The sequence below is a fragment of the Panthera uncia genome, unplaced genomic scaffold, assembly GCF_023721935.1.
Source record: "Panthera uncia isolate 11264 unplaced genomic scaffold, Puncia_PCG_1.0 HiC_scaffold_505, whole genome shotgun sequence".
NCBI classification, from domain to species: Eukaryota; Metazoa; Chordata; class Mammalia; order Carnivora; family Felidae; genus Panthera; species Panthera uncia.
This window is the reverse complement of record NW_026059655.1, coordinates 4,937-29,971: the sequence shown is the minus strand read 5'-3', so window position 1 is coordinate 29,971 and position 25,035 is coordinate 4,937. Positions and strand designations below refer to the sequence as shown.

The 25,035-nt window shown below is 46.5% G+C and overlaps 1 protein-coding gene across 1 annotated transcript in view; it reads left to right on the top strand.

Annotated features, from left to right (window-relative positions):
* Positions 1–786: 786 nt before the first annotated feature.
* The window catches only part of LOC125918160 (brefeldin A-inhibited guanine nucleotide-exchange protein 3-like), a 28,513-nt gene continuing 4,264 nt past the window's right edge, over positions 787–25,035 (top strand). The window contains exons 1-10 of the mRNA XM_049624196.1: positions 787–950; positions 2,258–2,423; positions 6,469–6,576; positions 6,923–7,138; positions 7,298–7,408; positions 8,911–9,061; positions 10,371–10,691; positions 12,923–13,056; positions 15,300–15,445; positions 17,205–17,384. Of these exons, the coding sequence (XP_049480153.1) occupies positions 789–950; positions 2,258–2,423; positions 6,469–6,576; positions 6,923–7,138; positions 7,298–7,408; positions 8,911–9,061; positions 10,371–10,691; positions 12,923–13,056; positions 15,300–15,445; positions 17,205–17,384 (1,695 nt within the window). The 5' untranslated portion in view covers positions 787–788. The remainder of the gene's footprint in view (positions 951–2,257; positions 2,424–6,468; positions 6,577–6,922; positions 7,139–7,297; positions 7,409–8,910; positions 9,062–10,370; positions 10,692–12,922; positions 13,057–15,299; positions 15,446–17,204; positions 17,385–25,035) is intronic.

Genomic DNA, 25,035 nt, shown 5'->3' with positions numbered 1-25,035 from the left:
GGGGATTCCGTAGGGGACGAAACGAACACAGCCCCACGCTCTCATAGATCTTACGTAAAAGTAGATAATAGTAGGGACAGCAGACAATAAATACATGTTAGTATAATGCTGGGTAGAATAAATGACATGGAGGCAGTGAAAACAACGCAGAGTGGGGAGGAGGAATATTGCAGGGGTGGTAGTATTGGGGAGGCTCTCTCAGATGGAATTGAAAGGGAAGGTCTCTGTAAAGCTGATGCTTGAGCAGGAACCTGAAAGAAGGGAGCACATCCTCCAGAGATCCTGAGAAATCATTCTGGGGAGTGTGGCAAGAGCAAATGCAAAGGCCCTGAGGCAGGCCCAGTCTCGGTGTTGGTCTAGGAGCAGCGCTGGTCCGGGTGGCTGTGGGGAGTGAGGAGAGAGGAGGGGGAGTCCAGGTTTTATGTGTATTGTGATGGGAAGTCGTTAGAGACTCTGAGCAAGAGACAGATGCAGTCGATTTTTCTGCCCATTCGTCGGTGAAGAAGCTGAGACTTAGGGGGTCTGAGTGGTTTTACCGAAGTATTTGGTGGGTAACTCCTCAAGATTTGCCCAGTAGATTCCCTCCAGAGTGCATGCCCCTCCCCACCAGGCTAAGGCGTGTGTCCGGCCCTCACGATACCCCTGGCTGGCTCTAGTTTCTTTCCGGGAGCGTCCTACAAGGTGCCTGTTCCTGTTGCTAGGGTTGGCCCACGGCTGTCCACAGGACAGTCTTGCCAGGTGCCTTGCTCGCAACCCGAAAGGTTTCTTGACTCTCTCCCACAGGCATGATGCACTCTCCCGGATTCGATGGGAGCGGCAGCCTCAGCTTGCAGATGCTGATGAACGCCGACAGCCTGTACACGGCCGCACACTGCGCCCTGCTGCTCAACCTGAAGCTCTCCCACGGCGACTACTACCGGAAGCGGCCCACCCTGGCACCGGGCATGATAGTGAGTGCGTGGTCTCTGCTTGGACCTGGCCAGAAGTGGCTGCAAAGCCGAGCATCGCTGTCCTGGGAGGGATCCCTGGGAGGGATAGCAGGGATGTCCCTTGCTACTCTGGACTGGGCAGTCCCTGCGGGGCTGTGTGGAGGGTGGAAGGGGGTGCGGTGCAGTTTGCATCGTGCTGCGGGGCACACAGCTACCCACCTTGCTCCAGAGAGGGAAGGGCCCCCAGTCCCTAGAAGCGGCCGCCTGCCGGTGGCCTAGTAATGTCAGCCGGTGGCATTGCTGCACACACTCAAGTGTAAGCCACCTTCCAAAACAGGTGATCAGAATGTTCAGTAGCATCAGACGACGTACAGGGTATGGCCCCCTTTCCCGAAAAGCAAGGCTTGCTGTGTTGCGAAACCTCTTCGTTGTCCTCCGGAAGGTACCCGGACCTACTTGTGACCCAGAGCTAAGCTTACTAGCACCTGCTGGGAGCTGTGGAATGAGCACGATGGTGATTACGCTGTGCTTGGCTCCCTCGCCGGAGCGAGCCACCCCCTGGTATAGCCCTGATCCCGGTTCACGAGCCTCAGTCCACAGAGCTGCTGGAAGGGAATCCGCCATCATTCGTTCGCTTGATAAATTGTAAACTCCCGAGGGGAACTGGCAGCTTCGTGGGTGTAAGTCAAGTATCTGTCGAGGCACACGTGCTGTTTCAGGGGACACACTCCATCTCTGCGGCGGTTGGGGCAGTGAGAGGGAGCTGCTGCGTTCCTTTTTCTGTGCTGTTTCTAATCCCCCCACACATCAAAGAGTAAAGAGAGGAAGTGCAGCGTTCTTTATCCTTATGTGGGTTTCTTAGAAAGATGTCATAAGTAGGGCGCCTGGGTGGCTCAGTCAATTAAGCGTCCGACTTCCGCTCAGGTCGTGACCTCCGGGTTCATGAGTTCGAGCCCTGCGTCAGGCCCTGTGCTGACAGCTCAGAGCCCGGGAGCCTGCTTCGGATTCTGTGTCTCCTTCTCTCTCTGCCCCTCCCCTGCTCACGCTCTGTCTCTCTCTCTCTCTCTCTCTTTCAAAAATAACTAACCGTTAAAAAAATTTTTTTTAAGATCTCATAAGTAAAAGGAACTTCATGAAGTTTGGGACTTCTCCATTTTGGTTCCCCTTTCCCTTGCCACCCCCCCCCCCCACTCCCAATCGACAGGTTTTGTTGTTCCTCGAAGCCTCGACTCAGGTAGGGCCCCAGTGAGAGAAAGAGGCAGAGGAGGGGCCTGTTCGTTTGCGGGGGGGTCCTATCTGGTCACCTTCTCGTGTGGTCCTCTCTGCAGAAGGAGTTCATGAAGCAGGTGCAGACCAGCGGGGTGCTGATGGTTTTCTCCCAGGCCTGGATCGAGGAACTCTACCATCAGGTGCTCGACAGGAACATGCTCGGAGAAGCTGGCTACTGGGGCAGCCCAGAGGATAACAGCCTTCCCCTCATCACCATGCTGACCGGTCAGTGGCTCCTCACGCAGCCGTGTGGCGCTCGGCGGGGAGAGAGTGCCCGAGAGCCCCTTTCAGAGAAGCAGCCTTGAAACAGCCCTGACAAATCCCCCCACCCCCCGGCAGCTGGTGACGGTGCCAGGGAGGTGTCGCGAAGCCACCTCACAGGAATGTTCCGTCCATTTTTCACGCGGGACCCTGGAGGACTCACTGTGCCCCCTCGGATGAGGACTACTTAGCACCCACGTCTGTCAGGGGAGAGCTACAGGCCTCTGCTAGGGATATGAAGTGCTTTCTGGGCACGAAGCCCAGAATTGTTCCTGGAAGCTCTCACGTGCTAGTAGGTGACCCTAATCCTTCAGTGCTCCTGAGCTGCCAGACACGTTAAAACGCTTGACTTTCAACTTGGCTCCCTTCCCATTTCCTATCCATATCGGAGGTCCTCTCTTCCCTTCCCAGCTGCACAAGAGTTAAAAATAATGCCAAACAGTTGCCCGGCCTCTTTGTCTTCAGTGCCCTGAGTTTTAAAAACCCTGTCCATTAGAAATTTCACATGGGGCACCTGGGTGGCTCAGTTGGGCATCCGACTTTGGATCGCGGCTCAAGTCATGATCTCACTGCCATGAGATCGAGCTCCACGATGGGCTCCGCACTGAGCATAGGACTGGTTTGGGATTCTCTCTCTCGTTTTCTCCCTGTCTCTCCCCTACTCGCACTCTCTCTGTCTCTCTCTTTCTCCAAAAGAAAAAGATTTTTTACATGAGAGCATAGAGAGCAGTATGGGATGTGGTCATGAAGGAATTTGGGTGGGGGTGGGGGGGGTGGGCAAACACAGTCATTCCTGGCTTTTCATGGCTTCACCATGATGTCAGGTAAAGACCAGGGAGGACTCAAGACTTGTCATCAGTAGCCTTCATATATTAGATCTCCAGGCTCATCTTATGTTTGAGCTGAGTTCCCAGACTGGTTTCTGATCTGAATCATCTCCTGGCTCTGGCTAACACGATGTGTGGGGCATGGCCCTATGCCTTCCCTGCCGTTTCTGTTGTCCAAAATGAACGTTATATTACCTTTGGTTAGTACTGGGGGGCTCTTACAAAGGAGGCAGAGTAGACTGCTGACAAGCAGAACCCAACAATGAGGAATGTGGGGTGAGGTGCTATTTAGGAACCAGGCAGGGAGTCAAGATACATAGTCTGTCCACAGCCAGCAGAGTCTCGGCCATTGGCAGGTGTTTGGAGTCCTAGTTCTTGAACTAGGGTGCGACTGAGAGAAGCGAGGCTTAGGTCCCAAACTTTGGGGATCCGGATCACTGGACAGGTGACCAATTTGCATTTGGTTAACCATGGTCACACTTACATCCATTCGAAATCTTGGAATGCATACACGTGTGGGACGTTTACTCAGTTGCCTGTAAGCAGTGCTTCGTTTCCACCTGTCTTTGCCAAGTCCGTCCAATAGGGATTGAAAGTACTGCCCAGCGCTTAAAGCGCCTTGGAACCTGGATAAGGATCCTAAATGTGCCAGCTCTAATTTTCAAATACCGTAGTTTCTGCCAAAATTAATCTCTGTGACTCTTACCTGGGCCTTAACAAAAGGAGTCATTCAGCAGTCATAAAAATGAACAAACAACAGGTCACTCACAGTAGCCACATTCATCAGTCATTGCTGTGACTCAGCCACCCCTTTGTCACGGAACTGTAAGCTCAGTGCGCCACATCCACGGGAGAGTTCTCTAACTCTAGCTAGAAAATGAGAGAAAAACATAGGCTTTTTCACACAGACTTCTACAAAATAAAGTTCTGCGATTCTTTGTAGCAAATTCCCAGTATGAGATGGCAAGTGAATTTGAGCAGTAGTTAACCTGGAGCTGGGAAACTTCCATCGGATCTTTTCATCCTGTGCAGCTAAAAGCAATAGCCACGATCTTACCATCAACGTTGTACTAACTGTGGCCGTTCCTGATGTCATAGAAAAGTGTTGTCTAGAACCGAGGAATTTTAGCACTCAGATAAACTTTGTATTACTTGAATCCATTAGCCCTCTACCTAGCATATAGGAAACATAACTTTCGTAACTGGAAATTTTGGGGGAATGTCATAAGATCATTTGACTCTGGGTCAAATTCATTTCAGTGAAACTGGCCTGTTCCAACTTGAGCAGTCATTGAGATTTCTCCCTGCCTCGGTTCCCCAATTTTGTTGAGAAATAATTGACATATAACATTATATTAGCCCAACGTGCACAAAATGATGATTTGATATATGTGTACATTGCAAAATGATCACCTCACTAAGTTTAGTTAATGTCAGTCACCTTACATGGTCACATTTTTTTTTCTTGTGGTGAGAAATTTTAAAACCTATCTTAGCAACTTTTTTCAAAGAGATATGTTGCTCAGGAACACCAACCCTCCTCTTCCCTCTGCTTGTCTGGCTGGCGGGGAAGGAAAAGAACTTGCATGTTGGTGAAGGAAGAAGCTGGTTGGGGGTGACCAATAAAGCCTAAGTTGGTCTAAGGCACTCTGCAGGCTGTAAAATGCAGTTTAGTCAAGTGCCATTTTTTTCTTTGTATGATTTTAATTATTGGAATGCACCATTTTTAATATGCAAGTAGAAGTACATAAAACGTGAGGGGGGAAAAAAGAGATGTGTTACCAGAAATGTCTAGGCTTCATGGACTTACTGTAAGAATCAAAGCTATAATGAAATAGTATTCAAACACCATGCAGAGGACTCTCATCCTGTTGGTGAAAGTCAAGTTCTAAAGTCAAGGAATAAACTTAGGCTACCCTCTTTTCCCAATCCCTCTCTGTGTTGTATTCAACTATATTAGTTGCCTTCAGGATATATGCTTCAATTCCATGGTTACTTCTCCAGTGGTTCCTTCCTTTCCACTTAGACATTCAAAGCCAGGAGATGCAGTGTAGCCCAGGGCTATAAGGCTACTTTTTTTTTTTTTTTAATTTTTTTTTTTCAACGTTTTTTATTTATTTTGGGACAGAGAGAGACAGAGCATGAACGGGGGAGGGGCAGAGAGAGAGGGAGACACAGAATCGGAAACAGGCTCCAGGCTCCGAGCCATCAGCCCAGAGCCTGACGCGGGGCTCGAACTCACGGGACCGCGAGATCGTGACCTGGCTGAAGTCGGCCGCTTAACCGACTGCGCCACCCAGGCGCCCCAAGGCTACTTAATTCAGAGTTAAATCTTCTCAATCCCAGGCTCTTCTTGCCAGTGTATTAAGAAGTGGTTCGTTGAGCTAATTCCAGAGATGAGAGTTGGTTTTAACAAGAATTTAAATGGAGAATGAAGGTCCTCTATCACGCTGCACGAAGTGTGTGGTGTCATTGGGAAGAGGCCCAGATGGGAGTCAGAAGACTTGCATCCTAAGCCTGATCCCTTCTTTTACCGGCCTCGTGGCCTTGTGCAGTTCACCTGCCTTGAACATTTATTTCCTTCTCTGTGAAATGGGAAAAATAATACCTACCCGGCCTACCCGCTTGGAGTTATCTGGAAGATCTGATGAAAACAACGTTATGTGAAAACACTTTGTGAATTGTAAGATATGATTATCAAGTTATTGTTGTACATTGGAATCAGATGATGTGATTATCTGACCAAGGAGATATTATTCTTATTCTCTTCTTCATTCCTATGAGGAAATTCTGAAAGAGAAATCCACGTTGGGGCAAACTGCACATATAAAATGTAGGAACGATGCCACCGTTTTGGATAAAAGGAATAGTCAAACGTCAAAATATTCGAAGTCAATAGATTTTCTGACAACAGAGAGGGCAGAGTTTATGTTTTTAGTAAAAAATATGAAGAATGTTCTGGCAATGAAAGAAAACTAGACTAAAAGAATAAAACAAAAATTTTAACATTCTGATAAAAAATTCTTACATACCTGGTACATAATAGATCCAATGGATGTTTGTTGTGGAAAAAAAAATGAATATTGTGTTGGCCATTTGGGTTTTTTTGGTTTTTGGTTTTTGGTTTTGGTTTTTCCTGGAGTGTTCCAATCTGGGAAAACCTTCCTCCTTTTCCTTGACAGACATTGATGGCTTAGAGAGCAGTGCGATTGGGGGCCAGCTGATGGCTTCAGCTTCTACGGAGTCTCCTTTCACCCAGGGCAGGAGAATTGATGACTCCACAGTGGCAGGTAATGACTTGGGTCTTGAGTTTATGAATATACATACATCCCATATGTTACCAGCAATTAAACCACTAAGTGGCAGCTTTCTGTGCTGACATAAATGAATTAACATCTCGTCTTGGCAGAAAAGTGCCTGAAGGAGGTTACTTAGCAACATCTAGCTGATGACGCAACATTCATTATTTATAAACACAAAGTATAACACAATCCAATATCCATTAAATTTGATTTCCTGTAGTAGAATTGCATACACCTCAGTATTGCTAACTCGATTGTCAGAAGCTTCCAATCCATTCACCGCCGGTGGTTTATTTTGTCTCCGGAGAATGATCCTTGCTCCTTCACGTCCTAGGTGTGGCGTTTGCTCGCTATATTCTGGTGGGCTGCTGGAAGAACTTGATCGATACTTTGTCAACCCCCCTGACTGGCCGAATGGCAGGAAGCTCCAAAGGGTTGGCCTTCATTCTGGGAGCTGAAGGCGTCAAAGAGCAGAACCAAAAGGAACGTGATGCCATCTGCATGAGCCTCGACGGGCTGCGGAAAGCAGCGCGGCTGAGCTGTGCTCTAGGTACAGGAGGGAGTAACGTTCCCGGACCCGTGGCCCGCGGGGTGTCCCCAAGGAGCGCCGTGGGAATGGCCCTCGTGGAAAACGAATCTTTTAGAAGGGCTGCTGGGTAAAGGTTAGACGGTGGACTCAGTGAGGGGTAATTGTTTCTTTTCTCCAAAGGAGTTGCAGCTAACTGCGCCTCGGCCCTTGCCCAGATGGCAGCTGCTTCCTGTGTCCAGGAAGAAAAAGAGGAGAAGGAAGTCCAGGAGCCCAGTGATGCCATAGCACAAGGTAACAGCTAAAGAGCCAGAATCCGCCTGGCGCCTTATGTGCGGTCTGCACACCCCTGCACATGTGACAGACACCTGTCCCTGTTCCTTGTGTGATGCACAGCATGTATTTACTGCTGATCACAAGATCCCAGCCTGGATCACAGGCCTGGCTCTTTTACATGGCTGACCCTGCAGAGTGCCTATCGTAGATCCCTGTGAAGGCAAGACACGTACCATTCCGGCCCCGGCGACTTGGCTGCTCACAGGAGTCCGGTAGGACACCAGAGGCCCCCTGGCTGAGCTATTCACACTTCTGTCATCACCCAGCCGCTTGTGTTGGTGCTGCACAGAGTACACATTTGAAGATCGCTCAGGTTGTAGTGGGGCAAGGCAGAATGGCCAGTTTTCTGAGTAGGGAAATGAAATGGAGGCAATCCTGGAGAGGAGCTTCAGAGAACCTTTGTTCTTATAAGAGAAAAACCTGAGCTTTGTGAGCTCCAGAAAGAGTTGACTTTTACCTAGTTAAAATCCATTAGCCAATGAAGCAGATGATCATCTAGGGTATATACTTAATGTGCACAACCATAAGTTACATAAAAATCCTTACAAATTCAAGGTTCTTAAAAAATTATAAAACCAGAATTGATGTTCAAATGCTACACAAATGAAAACTAAAGTCGGTATCACATCCATGAAAGACGATGCTTTGCTAAAACTCAGTTTGCCTGTTACAACAGGAATATGGTTCGGCTTCCTCTGATGTAAGCATGCTGTGTTCCTGCGTTCCGGACCATCACCCAGTTATCCCATCAGACCCATCTTCCAATGACTTGGAACCTTGATTCATGGCTATTGTCCATGATATTGTCATTTGGCCTTGCCTTGGCATTTGCTATAACTGACATATCAAGTTACCTTGTGCATCCTTTCTCATTAGTCCTCTGCAATTAAAAAAGTATTATTTGAAGATCACAAATATAAATGTAAAAGGGAGTGAAACGATTCAGTAATCTTCAGTTATAACGTAGCCATGGGCCCAGAGCATACATACACCTGGTTTAGATGATCATCGTCATGAACATGTGACATTAAATAAACCTCAGAGAACTTACACATTGCCAGGAATTCTGTCTTATCGGTTTGAGTACACGGGTGGGAGAAGGGCTTGGGCACAAGGGGCTTCCCTGGGGTCAGCACATGAAGCCCATCCTCACTGCTGTGACTGACCTAGAGCCCACAGATGGGTCTGGAAGGACCGTAACCACCAGCCGAGGACCCACCCTACTCCTGAACTGCAGAGAGCTGAGCTCGCCAGGGTCTGTGGGGCCTCTGGGCTGGGTGGCTTGCATGATGAACCACGGGGACCTGCTGTCGAGGAGCTTGCTGCCAGTGACATCGAGTGACATCTACTGTTTGCCTCTTGCCCTTGCACAACGACCCATTCTTTCCTTTCCATCCTTTCTCTCTCCCTTTCTGTCTCCTCCTTGGACCATTATGGTAATGACTGTCTCTCTGGCACAGTGAAACTCAAAGTGGAGCAGAAGCTGGAGCAGATCGGGAAGCTACAGGGGGTCTGGCTGCACACAGCCCACGTCTTGTGCATGGATGCCATCCTCAGCGTAGGCCTGGAGATGGGGAGCCACAACCCGGACTGCTGGCCACACGTGTTCAGGTGCATGACAGGATCCCCAAACCCCGGTCAGTGACCGAGTTCACAGCACCTGTAAGATGCAAACGGCACTAGCTCCGCAGTCCTCATGAGACAAAGACAAAAAGCCCGTCTCCCAGGCGTTTGGGCAGACCTGGGACAATGAGGCACTGCCCGGGGGGGCAAGGCAGGGGACAGGTGCCAGGCGCCAGGCTGTTTCTTCTCCTTCTCCTCAGCACCTGCCCAAAGCCTCGCACCAAGCTCCGTTCTGGCAGAGCAGCAAAGGGGAGTCAGGGGCAGGGCTCAGGCACCTGGATCTCGCCAGCCAGAGCACCAGCCAGATCTGGGTTCAGTTTGATGCCCCCAAAGCAGATGCAGCCAACAGCAAATGTCTGTTGAGTCAGAAAGAGAGAATCCGTCAGATCATCCAAGGATCGAAAAACCCAAAACCCATCTTGGGAGGAACTAGGGTATGAAAAAGCCAGGGTGAATCAGCCTGGAGCAAAATGGGTTTTAATGTGGAGGCTGGAGACCCCCTGTTCTTCCTGCCTCTCACAAGCACATCAGGGCAGGAAAATGACTTACATCGTACCAGAGCGTTTTACACGCAGTCAAAAAATTGCCCGGTTACAGAACACGAGAGTGAACTATCCGGGATGGTCCTTACCGGTAACTGGACTTACTCTGTGATACTGGGCCTCTTATGAACCGTCCTAGTTCCGGGGTCTGTTGGGCAGGAACAATTTGGAAGTTGGCACTTATACTCTACGTTGTGACACTTCTCTGTGTTTACTGTGATTAGGGCACCACCCCGGCATTAGTGATATGGGGCTGTCGGGGCGAGGCAGGACACGGCTGGACAGAGCCCTTGCGAGAGGGCCCATTATGGCTAGAGGTCCTGCCAGCCACATGGACGCTGGTTCTGGGATCCTACAGAAGTGCTTCCTGGGTCCTAATCAGAGCGCTAGAGGGAGGGGGAGAGGGCTCCTTGGGAAACCTCCCTCCAACAGCTGAAGTCCAAATAAGCCAGTAAGCTGGACAGGGCACAACAGGATGAAGAGGGCTTTTGTTACCCACCTTCCTCCCAGCATGGGGTGAGAGTCTGAAGAATCCTTACCCCATTTCCAACCCATCTGGTCCAACTCAAAAAAAAAAAGAATGTGGATAGTAGGGGGGGGTGGGGGAGAGGGAGAGGTGGCCCTCACCAGAGGAAGGAGGGAGATCGGGGAGGACTGTGAAGCTGGCCGGACTTCCTTTCTCTCACTGTGGGATTTACGGAGCTGTCCTGCTGAGCGGCAAGGCCTAACAGCTGCTTGTCTGTGACTCTGTCCAGGGTCTGCGAGTACGTGGGCACGTTAGAACACACCCATTTCAGCGCCGGCACCCCTCAGCCCCCTCTGACCATCAGCCAACCCCAGAGGGCGCCAGGGGACTCTGGACTCCTTGGCGACCCAGAGCGTGAGGACTCGGCTGCAGAGCAGAACCTGGAGCCCGAGAGCTCCCTGAGCGCGGCCCCTGTCATCCAGCCCCTCTCCATCCAAGAGCTGGTCAGGGAAGGCAGCCGAGGCCGGGCCTCCGACTTCCGCGGGGGCGGCCTCATGACAGGGAGCAGTGCCGCCAAGGCCGTGCTCACACTGTCCACCCAGGCCGACAGGTATGAGTGCACGCCATGGTCCCCACACCCCAGACGGCTGCTCGCCGGAGGGCAGCGCCACGTCCGTCTCTCTGGGCTCAAAATTACTCCCAGGGCAATTTGATTCGTTGGCCAGTCATTTAAGCCTCTTTTGATTTTTTGTTTTGTCCAAACATACTTCTGTCTCCCAGCATGCCCTGCACTTAGAATGAACCGCTTGCCGTCTGACGACTAAGACCGGAGGCTCGGGAGGCAGGCTCCCTGGGCCTAGAAGTCTGCACATACCCTGTGACCTTGGGCAGGTTCACCTCCCCTGGCCCTGATTGCCTCATCGTAAAGTAGGGTCACGAAGTCACTCTCTCACAGGGTAGCCATGAGGTTGAACTAACTATGAAGCACTTAGGAGAGAGCTTGCTAAATAGGAGAAATCCATTATTTGGATGAAAATTACAGTCCCACATCCAAGAGTGTGATATATTATTTGACCACGTTACGGTCGAGAGGAAAAACTCAACAATAACCCCAAGCAGTGACGCTTTCTGATGTTGAAAGTGCTGTTGGTCACCAGTCACATGTAGTCCTGCCTCACTTCAGGCTCCACGCTGGGTCATTGTGCCCCCAGCACAGGTGCAGTGAAGTTTGTACAGGGGGCCAGACAGCCAGGGAGTAGGAGAGCGGAATAGCAATCACTGATGCTCAGGAGAGTTCTTTCCTGGCCTTGACGCTAACTGCAAGGTCACATCTGTATAGTTTTTGGTTGTATGTGTGTAATGTGTGTGTGTGTATTATATATATATACATATATATATGTATATATATATATGTGTGTGTATATATATAATATTTATTTATTTATTTATTTATTTTGGTATGTAATTTATATATATATATATATATATATATATATATATATATACGTATGTATTAGTGAGATAGAGTAGGGGACAGGGGCAGGTGGGAGAGGAGAGAGAGAATCCCAAGTAGGATTGACTTGAGCCAAAATCAAGAGTCAGGCGCTCAATCAGCTGGGCCACCAGGTGCCCCTACGTCTGTATAAATAGTTATGCTGAGACTCTGTTTCTCCATCTACTAACTCAGTACAGCAATCCCTTTTTCCTGTTTATCCAACAAGATGGCTGTAAAAGTGTTTCAGCATCTGGAAAGCAGTATACGAGTGCCAGGTGGTGCATAATATCCACCACTGATTTTTTTTTACTAGGAACGAGAGAGAAGAAATGGTTAATAGGACGCAGAAACTCAATAATATTAAAATAGGCATTTCAAAATAGCAAGGAAAAGTGTCTTTGTTTCAATAGTTTGCGAATGTTTAATCCACTAATTGCCGTCTTAAAACCCGTACGTGTCCTATAACCTCTTCAAAAGAGGCTCCTTGTTCCATTTCTGTTGGCGACACTCTCCCTTGCCCAGCACGTGACACCCCACGGGCTGTTTGTCCTTCTGGTATGAGCACAGACTGGGAGGGCCGGCAGCAGGTGACCCAAGAGCAGTGGAAGGCTGGCCATATAAACGCACATTTAATGCCAACCTTCTGAACTCCAGTGAGCCTCCGATCCTTCTCTAAGCCCTGCTGCCTGTGCTCCCCTCTTCCTTCCCAGCTCCTTCTGCCAGAAATGTCTGCGCCCAGCTGAGTAGAAAACAAAAGGAACCTGCAAGGCCCATTAGGTTAGGGATGTTTGTTCTTTTGGCTGATGCTTGAGTTCCCACCAAGTCCAAGGCTCTGGGTGTGTGTCAGAGGCAACATTAAAGCTAGCCCCACCCTGAGGGGGCTTACAGGCTTGGGTTTACTTGGGTTTTGTGTCCTTCTCGAGGCCAAACCCAGCATTAGACTCATCAGTTGTAGCCCAGCAAATGCCTTGATTCACCCAGTGGGCTTTTCTATAATACAGCTTAGGACACTGAAGCTACTTCTAAGGATTCTATTCCCCATTACTCAGTTTCAGGGAGCGACGCTTTGTCAGTTTTCAACGTCTTGCCAAACATGTTTACTGTCTAGCATGGCTGTGCTAAGCCATGGGGATACACAGATATTTTTTTTAATCATCTGTGCCCCTTAGATTAAAACCTCATAGTTAGAGCAGACTCGTACCCAGCAGTAATATGTATATAACATATATTTATTTTCAGTGTTGACACATTTTCATTAATCCCATTTGACAAAACCGTCCTAATGATTCTACCGCAAAGACTTGGCTAGATCGTCTCCAGATAACAAGTCTGTTTATTTCATCCAGGCTCTTTGAAGATGCTACGGATAAGTTGAACCTCACAGCTTTGGGAGGGTTCCTTTATCAGCTGAAGAAAGCATCGCAGTCCCAGCTCTTCCATTCTGTCACGGACACAGTCGATTACTCTCTGGCAATGCCAGGTAATTCTTTCCCGGGAGAGACTGTGCTGTGAGAGTAGCGGGAAACGGCCCAGATCCCTGATAGCAACAGCCCCTCTGAAGACTTGAATCCACATTCCCTTTCCACACGGTACCCTGGCTGAGTTCTGGTGCCGATCTGTCTTCCAGCTGTGAAGTGTGGCAGGGGCGGGGGTGGAGTGACAGTATTATTCTCCATGAATGGAAATGTCGCTGCTGCCAGAACCGTAGGTGTTACTATACCTACAGCAGGTGCTGAGTTGCTCTACTAAGTTTTGTGCTTGCGATGTAGAAAATGGCGTGGCTACTCAGGGTGCAGATAGCTTCACATGAGGGTGGGACCCCATCTCCATATCACAAACTGTGTCTCTTCGTTCAGCTCAGCGGTGCCTAATTCCACAAGGGACTGGTGGGAGAGAAAAGCGGAAGGGTCAGAAGCCTCCTGCCATCAAGGCATGTCTCGTTAGCGATCAGTCAATATCACCGTCTTCACTGATGAGGCCAAGGGAAAAGGAAAGGTCCTCCTGAAGGGAGCAGAGTTGGACTGAGCTGCCCGTGGGTCCCAAATGGGTGGCAGGTTGCTCACAAATGCAACTGTCCGTCAACAGCCACAGTTGTCATGCGGAAACAGAGAGCCTCTGTCCTGATGGGTTCAGGCTGGGCACGCGCTGTGGTGGCAAGGTTGGATTGCACAACATCTGAAGTCCTTTTCCATCTTGAGGAATCTGAAGTTCTAAGTGTATATGTTTGGCCTTTTGATCCTTACTGCAGATTCTGATTTGAGAAGTACAACTCTTTCCCCGCTCGTTTTTAACAGACTTTAAAACCCTAGCTATATAAAGCTAACCTCCAGACCCATCAGACGTCCAGAGCATTCCTGAGCCCAGGGGCAGCCTTCAGAGTGTTTTGCATTGGAGAAATCAGCAAGCTCTCAGCTTACAAAAAGCAACGAGCAGGGTCAGAAGGAGGCAGCACACCTAGGAGGAGAAGGCAGCATTTTCTTTGGAATGAATCACACGGGAGTTAAAATGCTGCCTTCACCATTTACCAGCTGCGTTGTCTTGGGCGAGTCAGTCTACCTTCCTGACATTTCATTGTTCTTAATGGCAATAATTACGTTTGTTTAAAGCTTGCTTTAAAAAAAAATAACGTGGGGCGCCTGGGTGGCTCAGTCGGTTAAGCGTCCGACTTCAGCTCAGGTCACGATCTCGCGGTCCGTGAGTTCGAGCCCCGCGTCGGGCTCTGGGCTGATGGCTCAGAGCCTGGAGCCTGTTTCAGATTCTGTGTCTCCCTCTCTCTCTGCCCCTCCCCCCGTTCATGCTCTGTCTCTCTCTGTCTCAAAAATAAATAAACGTTAAAAAAAAAATTAAAAAAAAAAATAACGTGACTGACGACACCTAAAGAACCAGCACAGCATTCGATGGCGAGTAAACATTCGGTGAACGTCAGCGATTATTCTTACTGTCATTTTGAAGTTTATTTGATATGGCAAGATTAATTAGAAAGGAGGAGCGTGATAATGATCAGCATTTTGTAGGCGGCATGAGAGAAGCCAGGCATGAGTGAGAAGAAAGTGACAAGAAGGGAGAAGACCAAGGTGACGGGGCAAAGAAATTGCAAAAGGTCAGAGTAGGCAAGGACTGCATGGAACCAGACAGAGCAGGTTAAACAAGCATGTTATTGAGTGGGCAGGGGCCTGACCTGCTTGGCAGGGGCTTCAGAGGTGCCACTAAGGGCTGGCAAAGTAGAGCATGAGTGACGACAGCAACGAGCTGGGGGGGGGGGGGGCGGGGGTCGGTACGTATGTGCCAAGCCCCGCGATGAGCACCATCCTTAAAGTAACTTGAAGAGGTGAGTGCTGTTATCCCCACTTGCACAACCAGAAACGTGGCTTGGAGAGGGAAGTCTCTGGTCCAACGGAACCCGGCTTCTAAGTGGCTCAGCCAAGATTTGAGTCCAGGCAGCCGGACTCCCCCGCCCTCCTCCTTAACCACCGCATCATTCCTCCTCATCCACAGCCTTGCTCACACTTGTCACAGCAGGCACTGGGCATCTGCTGGTGACTCGGAGGGGTGGGGTCTGGCCTTGTTGAGTGAGCCACCCTGTCTTGAATCCAGGGTCCTCTCTCCTCTTGCTTGGCCCCCCGCTGACTAATCCTACCGCTCTGGGTATTTTTAGCCTCTCTCTGCGCTCGAATGGGTCCAGCTAGTTGTGTGTTTGGGTGTTCTGGTCTTGCCTTCTTACAGGAGAAGTTAAATCCACCCAAGACCGGAAAAGTGCCCTGCACCTGTTCCGCCTTGGGGATGCCATGCTGAGGATCGTGCGGAGCAAATCGCGCCCGCTGCTCCACGTGATGCGCTGCTGGAGCCTGGTGGCCCCGCACCTGGTGGAGGTGAGCACCTGTGAGCACCTGGAAAGCGAAGCCAGTGCAGGGGGTTCCAGCCAGTGTGCGGACAAAGAGCACTGTGGCCCGAGAGCAGCGCCTGGGCACAAGCATCACGGTTCTCTATCCGTCACGGCACCTAGAGAGTCACCGCAGAGGGCGGTCCCACCACGGTGTCACCCTGACCCTCTTTCTTTACACTTACGCGACTTGGCTAGGTACCTCCCACAGCCGGTTTTTCATTCTTCATGCTCCGGTTTTAACCAAGGCTGGAGCTTCGCTTTTTTTTTTTTTTTTTTCAGTGTATTTATTTAGAGAGAAAGAGAGCATGTATGGGCACAGGGAGAGGAGAGGCAGAAAGCGAGGGAGAGAGAATCCCCCGTCGTGGGGCTCAGTCTCACGAATCGTGAGATGATGTCCTGAGCCGAAATCAAGAGTCAGATGCTCGACCGACTGAGCCACGCAGGCGCCCCAAGGCTTCAGTTTTATGCGTGATTACACCAATGCCTTTTGCTCCTGCCGGCCTCCCTTTTCTGATAGCTGATTATATATAATCTGGGAAGCACCCTGCAACTAACCATACTTCCTAGTGTTCTCAACAAAATTAATACCGGGGCCCCTTTCACTCTCCCACAAAGCAGTTCATAGGACAAATTCTGTCATACAAACTAAGCATTTCAACACATGACGACTGGCTACTTCTCAGTTGATGGGAAAACTGTTGCCTTGTTTTTCATTAAAAACTATTCTTACTCCTTCTTTAGTGCTCATCTGGTAGAACTATGTCATAAAATAAAGGTGGGGTTTTTTTGGAGCTTAATTCACTAAACTGAGAACATTCTAGCAAGGAAATAACAACTTGGTCATGGAAGAACAGTGTATCAGTTACCTGTTACACTATAATAAACCACCCCGAAAACCTAGCCATTTAAAACAATAACCATTTACTTAGCTTATGATTCTGTCCGTCAGAAATCTGAGCTGGGCTCAGGGGGGCCCTTCTGGTCTGAACCAGGCTTGGCTGATCTCAGCTCGCCTCGCTTGTACGTCTGTGGTCGGCTGGCTCCCGGTGGCCTTGGCTAGGTGGGATGGACAAGTGGGCCTCTCTCCATGGTCTCTCTCCCTTCAGCGGACCAGCCCTGGCTCATTGACGTGGCATTCTTAGGATTCCCGAGGAAAGCAAGAGGGCAGACCCCGAATCAGAACCACTTTTCAGTTCTCTACTCATACGATGTTTGGTATTGTCCCATTTTCCAGAGCAGGTCGGACATCCAAGCCCAGGGTCCGTGTGAGAGAGGACTGCTAAAGATCCAAAGATGTGACCCAATCAGAGCACTATCGATGCAGGTGGCCCGCCTCTCTGAGAGACGATGTCTTGTCTGATCTTCATACCTGGGGCATGGCTAAAAATGAGAGCATGGGCAACTCCCCGAACTAGGTTCTGGTGTCTCGATGGTCCATGTGTTCTCTACGCCCAAGAAAACTGAAACGTTATAAGGGGGGAAAAAAAAGAAATTACTAGAAGCTCTTATTTTTCCCGAAATATTAAAGTAAAACTGGAGTTGTGCCTGGTCTTCGGTTAAATGATTAAACATTCAATTTTAGTGTCCTGTTTATCTATACTTGTTCCTTGGATTTTTTTTTCTCTTTTACTTTAACAGAATTGCTGCCTTTACCTCCCTACAGTGGGGGGGGGGGGGAGTTAGGAACCTCAGAAACCATTTTCCCGAAGTCCTGACGGTGTTCTTCTCTCTCACGAATTTCGCAGGCTGCCTGCCATAAGGAAAGACATGTGTCTCAGAAGGCTGTTTCCTTCATCCACGACATACTGACGGAGGTCCTCACCGACTGGAACGAGCCGCCCCATTTTCACTTCAACGAAGCCCTCTTCCGGCCTTTTGAGCGCATCATGCAACTGGAGTTGTGCGACGAGGACGTCCAGGACCAGGTCAGGGTGCCATTCAAGTCGGCGTCGCCAGCCCCACCGCGGGCTCTTCTTGACTACGCTGGCTGCCACTGCTCTGCGGCCTTTGCAGATTCCATTTTTCTACTAACCCGCCGTGGAATCTGTGACGGAGAGGGGAAGCGCTTTAGCTAACTAGATACACGGCTAGTGATGGGTGGCACCGGGGTTCGAAACGGGGCAATCTGGCTGTAGCGGTCTACACTTTCACATACCTCTCCCCTACTCTTGATCACTACAGTACCCTCTGGACACTTCATGCCTAGCGTGACGGTGGGCTAGGAACACAGACCCACGCTCTGAAACCTACCAACAATGTTAAGTAAAGGTTTATAAATCCCTTTGAAGCACGTTGACGCTTTCTGGCAAGAAAGTAAAGAATACTAAGATGTCCAGAACTAAGTAACAACGGGAAGGCTGGCTTTGCCACGAGGGGATTTGCCATCAGCTGGAGCTGAGTTCTGCTTATCACATTCTTGAGGCCACGGGAATGGGAGACAGATCTCGATGCAAACCTTACAAAACTGGGGTTCACTCAGGCCAAAGGTAAATGAGTAATAAATCCAAGTATCACCGTCCCTGAGGATACTGGCAGCCTCTCCCCAACATTGGCTCTTGATAAAGATTAAAAAAAAAACAAAAACAAAAAAAAAAACTCTGTAGGATTTAAAATTACAAGCTAGGCTTTCTATACGGTCAGCATATGAAATTAGACCACGCTGGTGGACTGAGAAGCCTTATACAGGCACGTGACAGAAGCAACAGAAATTCCTCCAGAGGAACTCTTCTCAAATCGGGCCACAAAAGAATCCCACAAATAAAGTTCCAACATATGTGACTTCACAGCATTTACAAAATATTACAAAACACACAGGGAAACAAGGCAGCAGTCAGAGGGAACTGCCGAAGGAACAGGTGGTACCATCAGGACTAAAGAGCATTGAAATACTGGCATCTTGGCCTGCAAAATATTAAATAAGAATGCCTAATAAGCTTAAGGAAATGAAAGCAAGGAAAATGCAAGTTAATACCTAAACTCTAAATTGTGGGGGGTGGGGGAGGGTTCAATAATAGTGAGTTAAATAGTTCAGATCAACTTCCCACAGGGATCAACCAGAAAAAGTTGGATAAAAAATTTTTTTGTTCAATCACTGGAAGGCATTGGAATACAACTATGTATTCGATAGCTATGAGGCCAGTATCTAGGAGAAAAAGAATACCCAGAGTCTGTACCTGGTGCCTGAGACTACTTTCCGTGAACTGGAATCCCCTAATCTCAGAAGAGGAAGCTAAAAGATTGACAAACTAAGCAAGATTAGAGTGTTTAATGAAACACTGATCTCTCGGGGCAGAACCGTGAAGAGAAAAGGGGGACGTATTAGGAGGAGGAGTGAAACTTAAACAGACTAGTCATAACGGGGAATAATCCCAATTCCTAACACGAGATGAATGACTGAGAGTTCTAGTGTCAGCCATAGTGCAGAATACCTCTCTGCTAGAAGATGACATCGTCCCAAGGATTCAGATTACTTCTTGATTTGCATGTGCAGTGTCTACATTCAATCAAAAACTAATCAGGCTCATTAGGAAATAATATGTTGAGGCACCTGGGTGGCTCATTCGGGTAAGTGTCCAACTTTGGCTCTCAGGTCATGATCTCGCGACCTGTGAGTTCGAGCCCTGCATCAGGCTCTGTGCTTACACCTCAGAGCCTGGAGCGTGCTTCAGATTCTGTGTTTCCCTCTCTCTCTGCCTGCCTCTCTCTCTTTCTCTCTCTGTCTCAAAAATAAAAGTGAAATGTTTTTAAAAAGGAAATAACATGTCATTGAAAACAAACAAAAAAAAAAACAATAAAAATACACACACATGCGTGCATGCTCAGCCAGGGATCCAGACATCAGAGTTACGAGAGACAGACTTTAAAATAACTATGCTTAGCAATCCCTATCAAAATAACACCAGCATTCTTCACAGAGCTAGAACAAACAGTCCTAAAATTTGTATGGAACCAGAAAAGACCCCGAATAGCCAAAGCAATCTTGAAAAAGAAAACCGAAGCTGGAGGCCTCAGAATCCTGGACTTCAAGCTCTATTACAAAGCTGTAATCATCAAGACAGTATGGTACTGGCATAAAAACAGACACTCATATCAATGGAACAGAATAGAGAACCCAGAAATGGACCCAGAAACGTATGGCCAACCAATCTTTGACAAAACAGGAAAGAATATCCAATGGAATAAAGACCGTCTCTTCAGCAAATGGTGCTGGGAAAACTGGATAGCAACATGCAGAAAAATGAGCCTGGACCACTTTCTTACAACATACACAAAAATAAACTCAAAATGGATGAAAGACCTAAATGTAAGACATCAAAATCCTCGAGGAGAAAGCAGGCAAAAACCTCTTTGACTTCGGCCACAGCAGCTTCTTACTCAACATGTCTCTGGAGGCAAGGGAAACAAAAGCAAAAATGAACTATTGGGACCTCATCAAAATAAAAATTTCTGCACAGCAAAGGAAACAATCAGCAAAACTGAAAGGCAACCAACGGAATGGGAGAAGGTATTTGCAAACAACATATCAGATAAAGGGTTAGTATCCAAAATCTGTAAAGAACTTATCAAACTCAACAACCAAAAAACAATCCAGTGAAGAAATGGGCAAAAGACATGAATAGACACTTCTCCAAAGAAGACATCCAGATGGCCAACCGGCACATGAAGAAATGCTCAACGTCACTCATCATCAGGGAAATGCAAATCAAAACCACAGTGAGATACCACCTCGCACCTGTCAGAATGACAAACATTAACAACTCAGGCAACAACAGATGTTGGCGAGAATGCAGAGAGAGAACATCTCTTTTGTCCTGTTGGTGGAAATGGAAAACTGGTGCAGCCACTCTGGAAAACAGTATGGAGGTTCCTCAAGAAATTAAAAACAGAAATATCCTAGGACCCAGCAATTGAACTACAAGATATTTATCCAAGGGATACAGGTGTGCTCTTTCAAAGGGGCACATGCACCCCAATGTTTATAGCAGCGCTATCAACAATAGCTAAAATGCGGAAAGAGCCCAAATGTTCACTGAGAGATGAATGGGTAAAGAAGATATGGCATGTATGTATGTATATACATACATGTGGTATGTATGTGTGTGTGTGTGTATACATACATACATACATACACACACAATGGAGTATTACTCGACAATCAAAAGGAATGAAATCTTGCCATTTGGAACTACATGGATGGAACTAAAGGGTATTATGCTAAGTGAAGTTAATCAGAGAAAGACAAATATATAACTTCACTCATATGAAGACCTTAAGATACAAAACAGAAGAACATAAGGAAAGGGAAGCAAAAATAATATAAAAACAGGGAGGGGGACAAAACATAAGGGACTCTTAAATATAGAGAACAGAGGGTTGCTGGAGGGGTTGTGGGGGGGTGGGGATGGGCTAAATGGGTAAGGGGCATTAAGGAATCTATTCCTGAAATCATTGTTGCACTATACGCTAACTTGGATGTAAATTAAAAAATAAGTAAATTATTTTAAAAATAAAAAAAAAATAACTATGCTTAAATATGTTGAGGAAGATTTAGGACAGGAGGGATTTAGGCAACGGTGGCATGAAAAAGTTAACGGATCTTCCTCACAAAAATCAAGTATTAAACAGGACAAAATTGTCAAAAGCAACACTTTCAGGTTTCTAGAGACTGACCAAGGACAGACAACAAATTGAGTAGCATTTGTGTGTAGAAATAGTTTCTGATACAACTTTGGTTGGGAACAGTGGAAGTGCCTGACTTCCTGGCAAAGACCATACCCATCACCCTTGCTCTCAAGATATTGGCAAGAAAATAGGAGTTTGACCAGTGTGGAGCTAACTTGGAAAATCATCAGTGTTTCTCCTATAATGATGGACTTGGTTTGACGAAGGTGAAAAAAGACCATTGGTTTGGCAACTAAACGTGGTGAATTCATTAGGAAGCGAACAGGGGAACCCCGCAACTTTGCTAGCCTAAGGTTGCAGCGAGCAGTGAACCGGTAAGAAACGTAACGTGAGTCTTGGGGGCACCTGGTGGCTCAGTCAGTTAAGCATCCGGCTTCAGCTTAGGTCATGACCTAGCAGTTCGTGAGTTTGAGCCCCACATCGGCTCCGTGCTGACAGCTCAGAGCCTGAAGCCTGCTTCTGATTCTATGTCTCCCTCTCTTCTCTGCACCGCCCCCACCACTCATGCTCTCTCTCTCTTTCAGAAATAAATAAACATTAAAAAAAATTAAAAAAAGGAAATGTAACATGAGTCTCTGAAAACCAGAGACTTAATAGAAAGACGAGATAAGTTCCTTGCACATCTCTGGCTGACTGAAACATGGTGTAAGATAGACCATACAAATACCACCATCAGTAGGTAAAAACCAGGGAAACTTGAAAACTGGTTAACCTTGGAATATTTTCCTCAATCTACACACATGGATTGGTTGAAGAGAATGGGAGCTTTAAAGACTCAAGCTATCTGAGCACAACTTCTTCCCGCTTCATCAGCTGACCACTAACCTATGCAGACATGGGGATGAATACGAGATAGTAAAGCTAAGACATGACAAATTAAAAAAAAAAAAAACTGAGCCAGACTTTGGCTTCTCATACATAGGAAGAGATGTTGCACAGTGTAAGTCCAGCCCTTTATTAAAAAAAAAATCAGAAAAATTAATCAGAATTCAGCATTCCTACACTCTATTATATAAAATGTCAAATTTACAGGAAAAAAAAAAAACATGCAAAGAGACAAAAAAAGAGTGACACATTGAGAGGGGAGGCAAACAAACAAACAAACAAACAGAAAGTGACTTAGAATGAGCCCAGATATTGGTGGTGAGGGACAGTCTTTAGAATAGCTATTATAAATATGTTCAAAGAATGAAAGGAAAATATGACGATGACTCAAAAATAGTCTAAAGAAATTAAAACTATTTGGAATGGCAGAAGAATTCGTGAACTTTGAAGGTAGATTGGTAGAAATTATCCATTCTAAAGATTGGAGAGGATTGTTTGACCAGAAACAAAACCTTGAAGACCTGTGGGAAAATATCAAGCTTACAAGGCATGGGAGTTCAGAGATAGATTAGAAAGACAAAGGGTGAGAAAACATATTTCAAAAAATAATGGAACCCCAATTAGCATCAATACATAGAGATCCACAGTAGATACATTATAGTCAAACTGCTCAAAGACAAAACCTTGAGAGCAGCAAGAGAAAAATAGTTCATTACTACAATAAGATTAATTGCTGCTTTTCCAGAGAGAATGAAAGCCAGAAGATAATGCAATGATCTATTGAAAGTGCTGGAAGAAAAAAAAAAAAAAAAGTCAGTGAATAATTTAGAGTAATTACCCTTCAAAGATAACGATGAAGTAAAAGCATTCTCAGATAAACAAAAATTGAAAGAATTTCTTGCTAACAGACCTATAAGAAATACTAAATGTGGCTCAGTCGGTTAAGCATGCGACTTCAGCTCAGGTTGTGAGCTCATGGTTCGTGAGTTTGAGCCCCGCATCAGGCTTACCGCTGTCAGCACAAAGCCCCCTTTGGATCCTCTGTCCCCCTCCCTCTCTGCCCCCCCTTGCTTGTGCGCTCTTTTTCTCAAAAATAAAGGGTTTAAAAAAGGAAATACTAAGTGAATTCCTTCAGACTAAAAGGAGGTAACAAGATAGTAAATCAGTTTTACAAGAAGAAATGGTTCTTATGTGAGTAAATATAAAAAGATTTATGTATTTTTTCTTTTTGTTTTAAAAATAATGTTTAGAGCGCTAACTCTGACACTCTATTTTTGGATTTATTAAATATAAAAATATAAATAACCATAACAGAACAAAGGGGGAGAAAACGAAACTATTTAGAAGCAAATTTGCTATATTTTGCCAGAATTACGTCAGTATTAACTTGAAGAATATCGTGATGAATTAAGGATGTATATTATCCCTAGGGTAACAGTCAAGAGAATAACACAAATAATAAATTAAAAGCAGATAAAGGATTCCATACAATTTGACAATAAATTTCATATTAAAAACATGTTTAACACAAAAGAAGGCAGTAAAGGAGGAACAGAGGAACAAAAATCACATTATATGTGGAAAAGAAATAATAAAATGACAGACCTAAATAAGACATCGTTAATAATAGCATTCAATATGTGTTGGCAAAAAGATGCTCAATGTCATTAGTCATTAAGGAAATGCAAATCAAAACCACAATGGGATATCACTTCAAACCCACTAGAATGACTCCGAGATAAAAGATACTAAGTTTTGATGAGAAGTCAAAACTCCCATGTGCCACTGACAGAAAGGTTAAATGCACCACCATGGAAAACAGTCTGGCAGTTCCTCCAAAGGTACATACCCAAGAAAAATGAAAATATATATCCGTATAAATCTAGACACAAGCATTCATAGTAATGTTATTCATAATAGCCAGAGAGTTGGAAACAACGTAAATTCCATCTGCTAATAAATGGATAAATGTGGTATTTCCATATAATAAAATATTATTTGGCAATAAAAAAAAAAACGAGTTCTGATTTGTGCTACAACATGGATGAACCTTAGAAACCTGACACTAAGTGAAAAAGGCCAGTCACAGAAGGCCACATTTTGTATGATTGCATTTATGTAAAATGTCCATCGATAATAAGCACATCAGTAGAGATACAAAGTAGGCCAAGGATTGCCTGGAGTGGAGGGTAGGGTTGGGTGGGAAGGATGACTGTCCCCAGGTGCTGGCTTTGGTGGACACAGGCAGGTAATGAAAATGCTCTAAAACTAGACTACTGATTAGATTGCTGCACAACTCCTTGAATATGCTAAAAAAAAAAAAAAAAAAAAAAGTCATACAGTATAAATGGGTCGATCTTATGGTATGTGATTTATGTCTCAAAGATGTTAGAAAACACGAATTGACTAAAAGTATCAAAAGGCAGAGATTCTAAGACTGGACAAAGCAAGAAGATATTATAATATGCAGGTGACAAGAGACAGATTTTAGATTCAAAGGCACAAACAGAATGCAAGTAAAATACTGGAAACGATATGCCATGCAGATAGTAACCATGAAAGAGTTGGGGTGGCTGTATTGATGTCAGGCAAAATGCACACTAATATGGTGAATATTACTAGAAATAATCTTTGGGACCTTGCGTTAGGCAAAGATTTCTCAGAAGCGACACCAACATGAAGGCACCTGGTGGTTCAGTCGGTTGAGCGTCTGACTTAAGCTTACGTCATGATCTCACGGTTTGTGAGTTCAAGCCCCACATCAGGCTTTGTACTGACAGCGCAGAGCCTGCTTGGGATTCTCTCTCCCTGCCTCTCCCCTGCTTATGCTGTCTCTCTCTCTCTCTCTCTCTCTCAAAAATAAAAATTTTTGAAAAAAGAAATGACACCAACATGATCCATAAGAAGAGAAATTGATGAATTAGGTTTCATCAAAATTAAAAACGTGTTTTTCAAAAGACACCATTAAAAAATAAAAAGACAATTGGGGCGCCTGGGTGGCGCAGTCGGTTAAGCGTCCGACTTCAGCCAGGTCACGATCTCGCGGTCCGTGAGTTCGAGCCCCGCGTC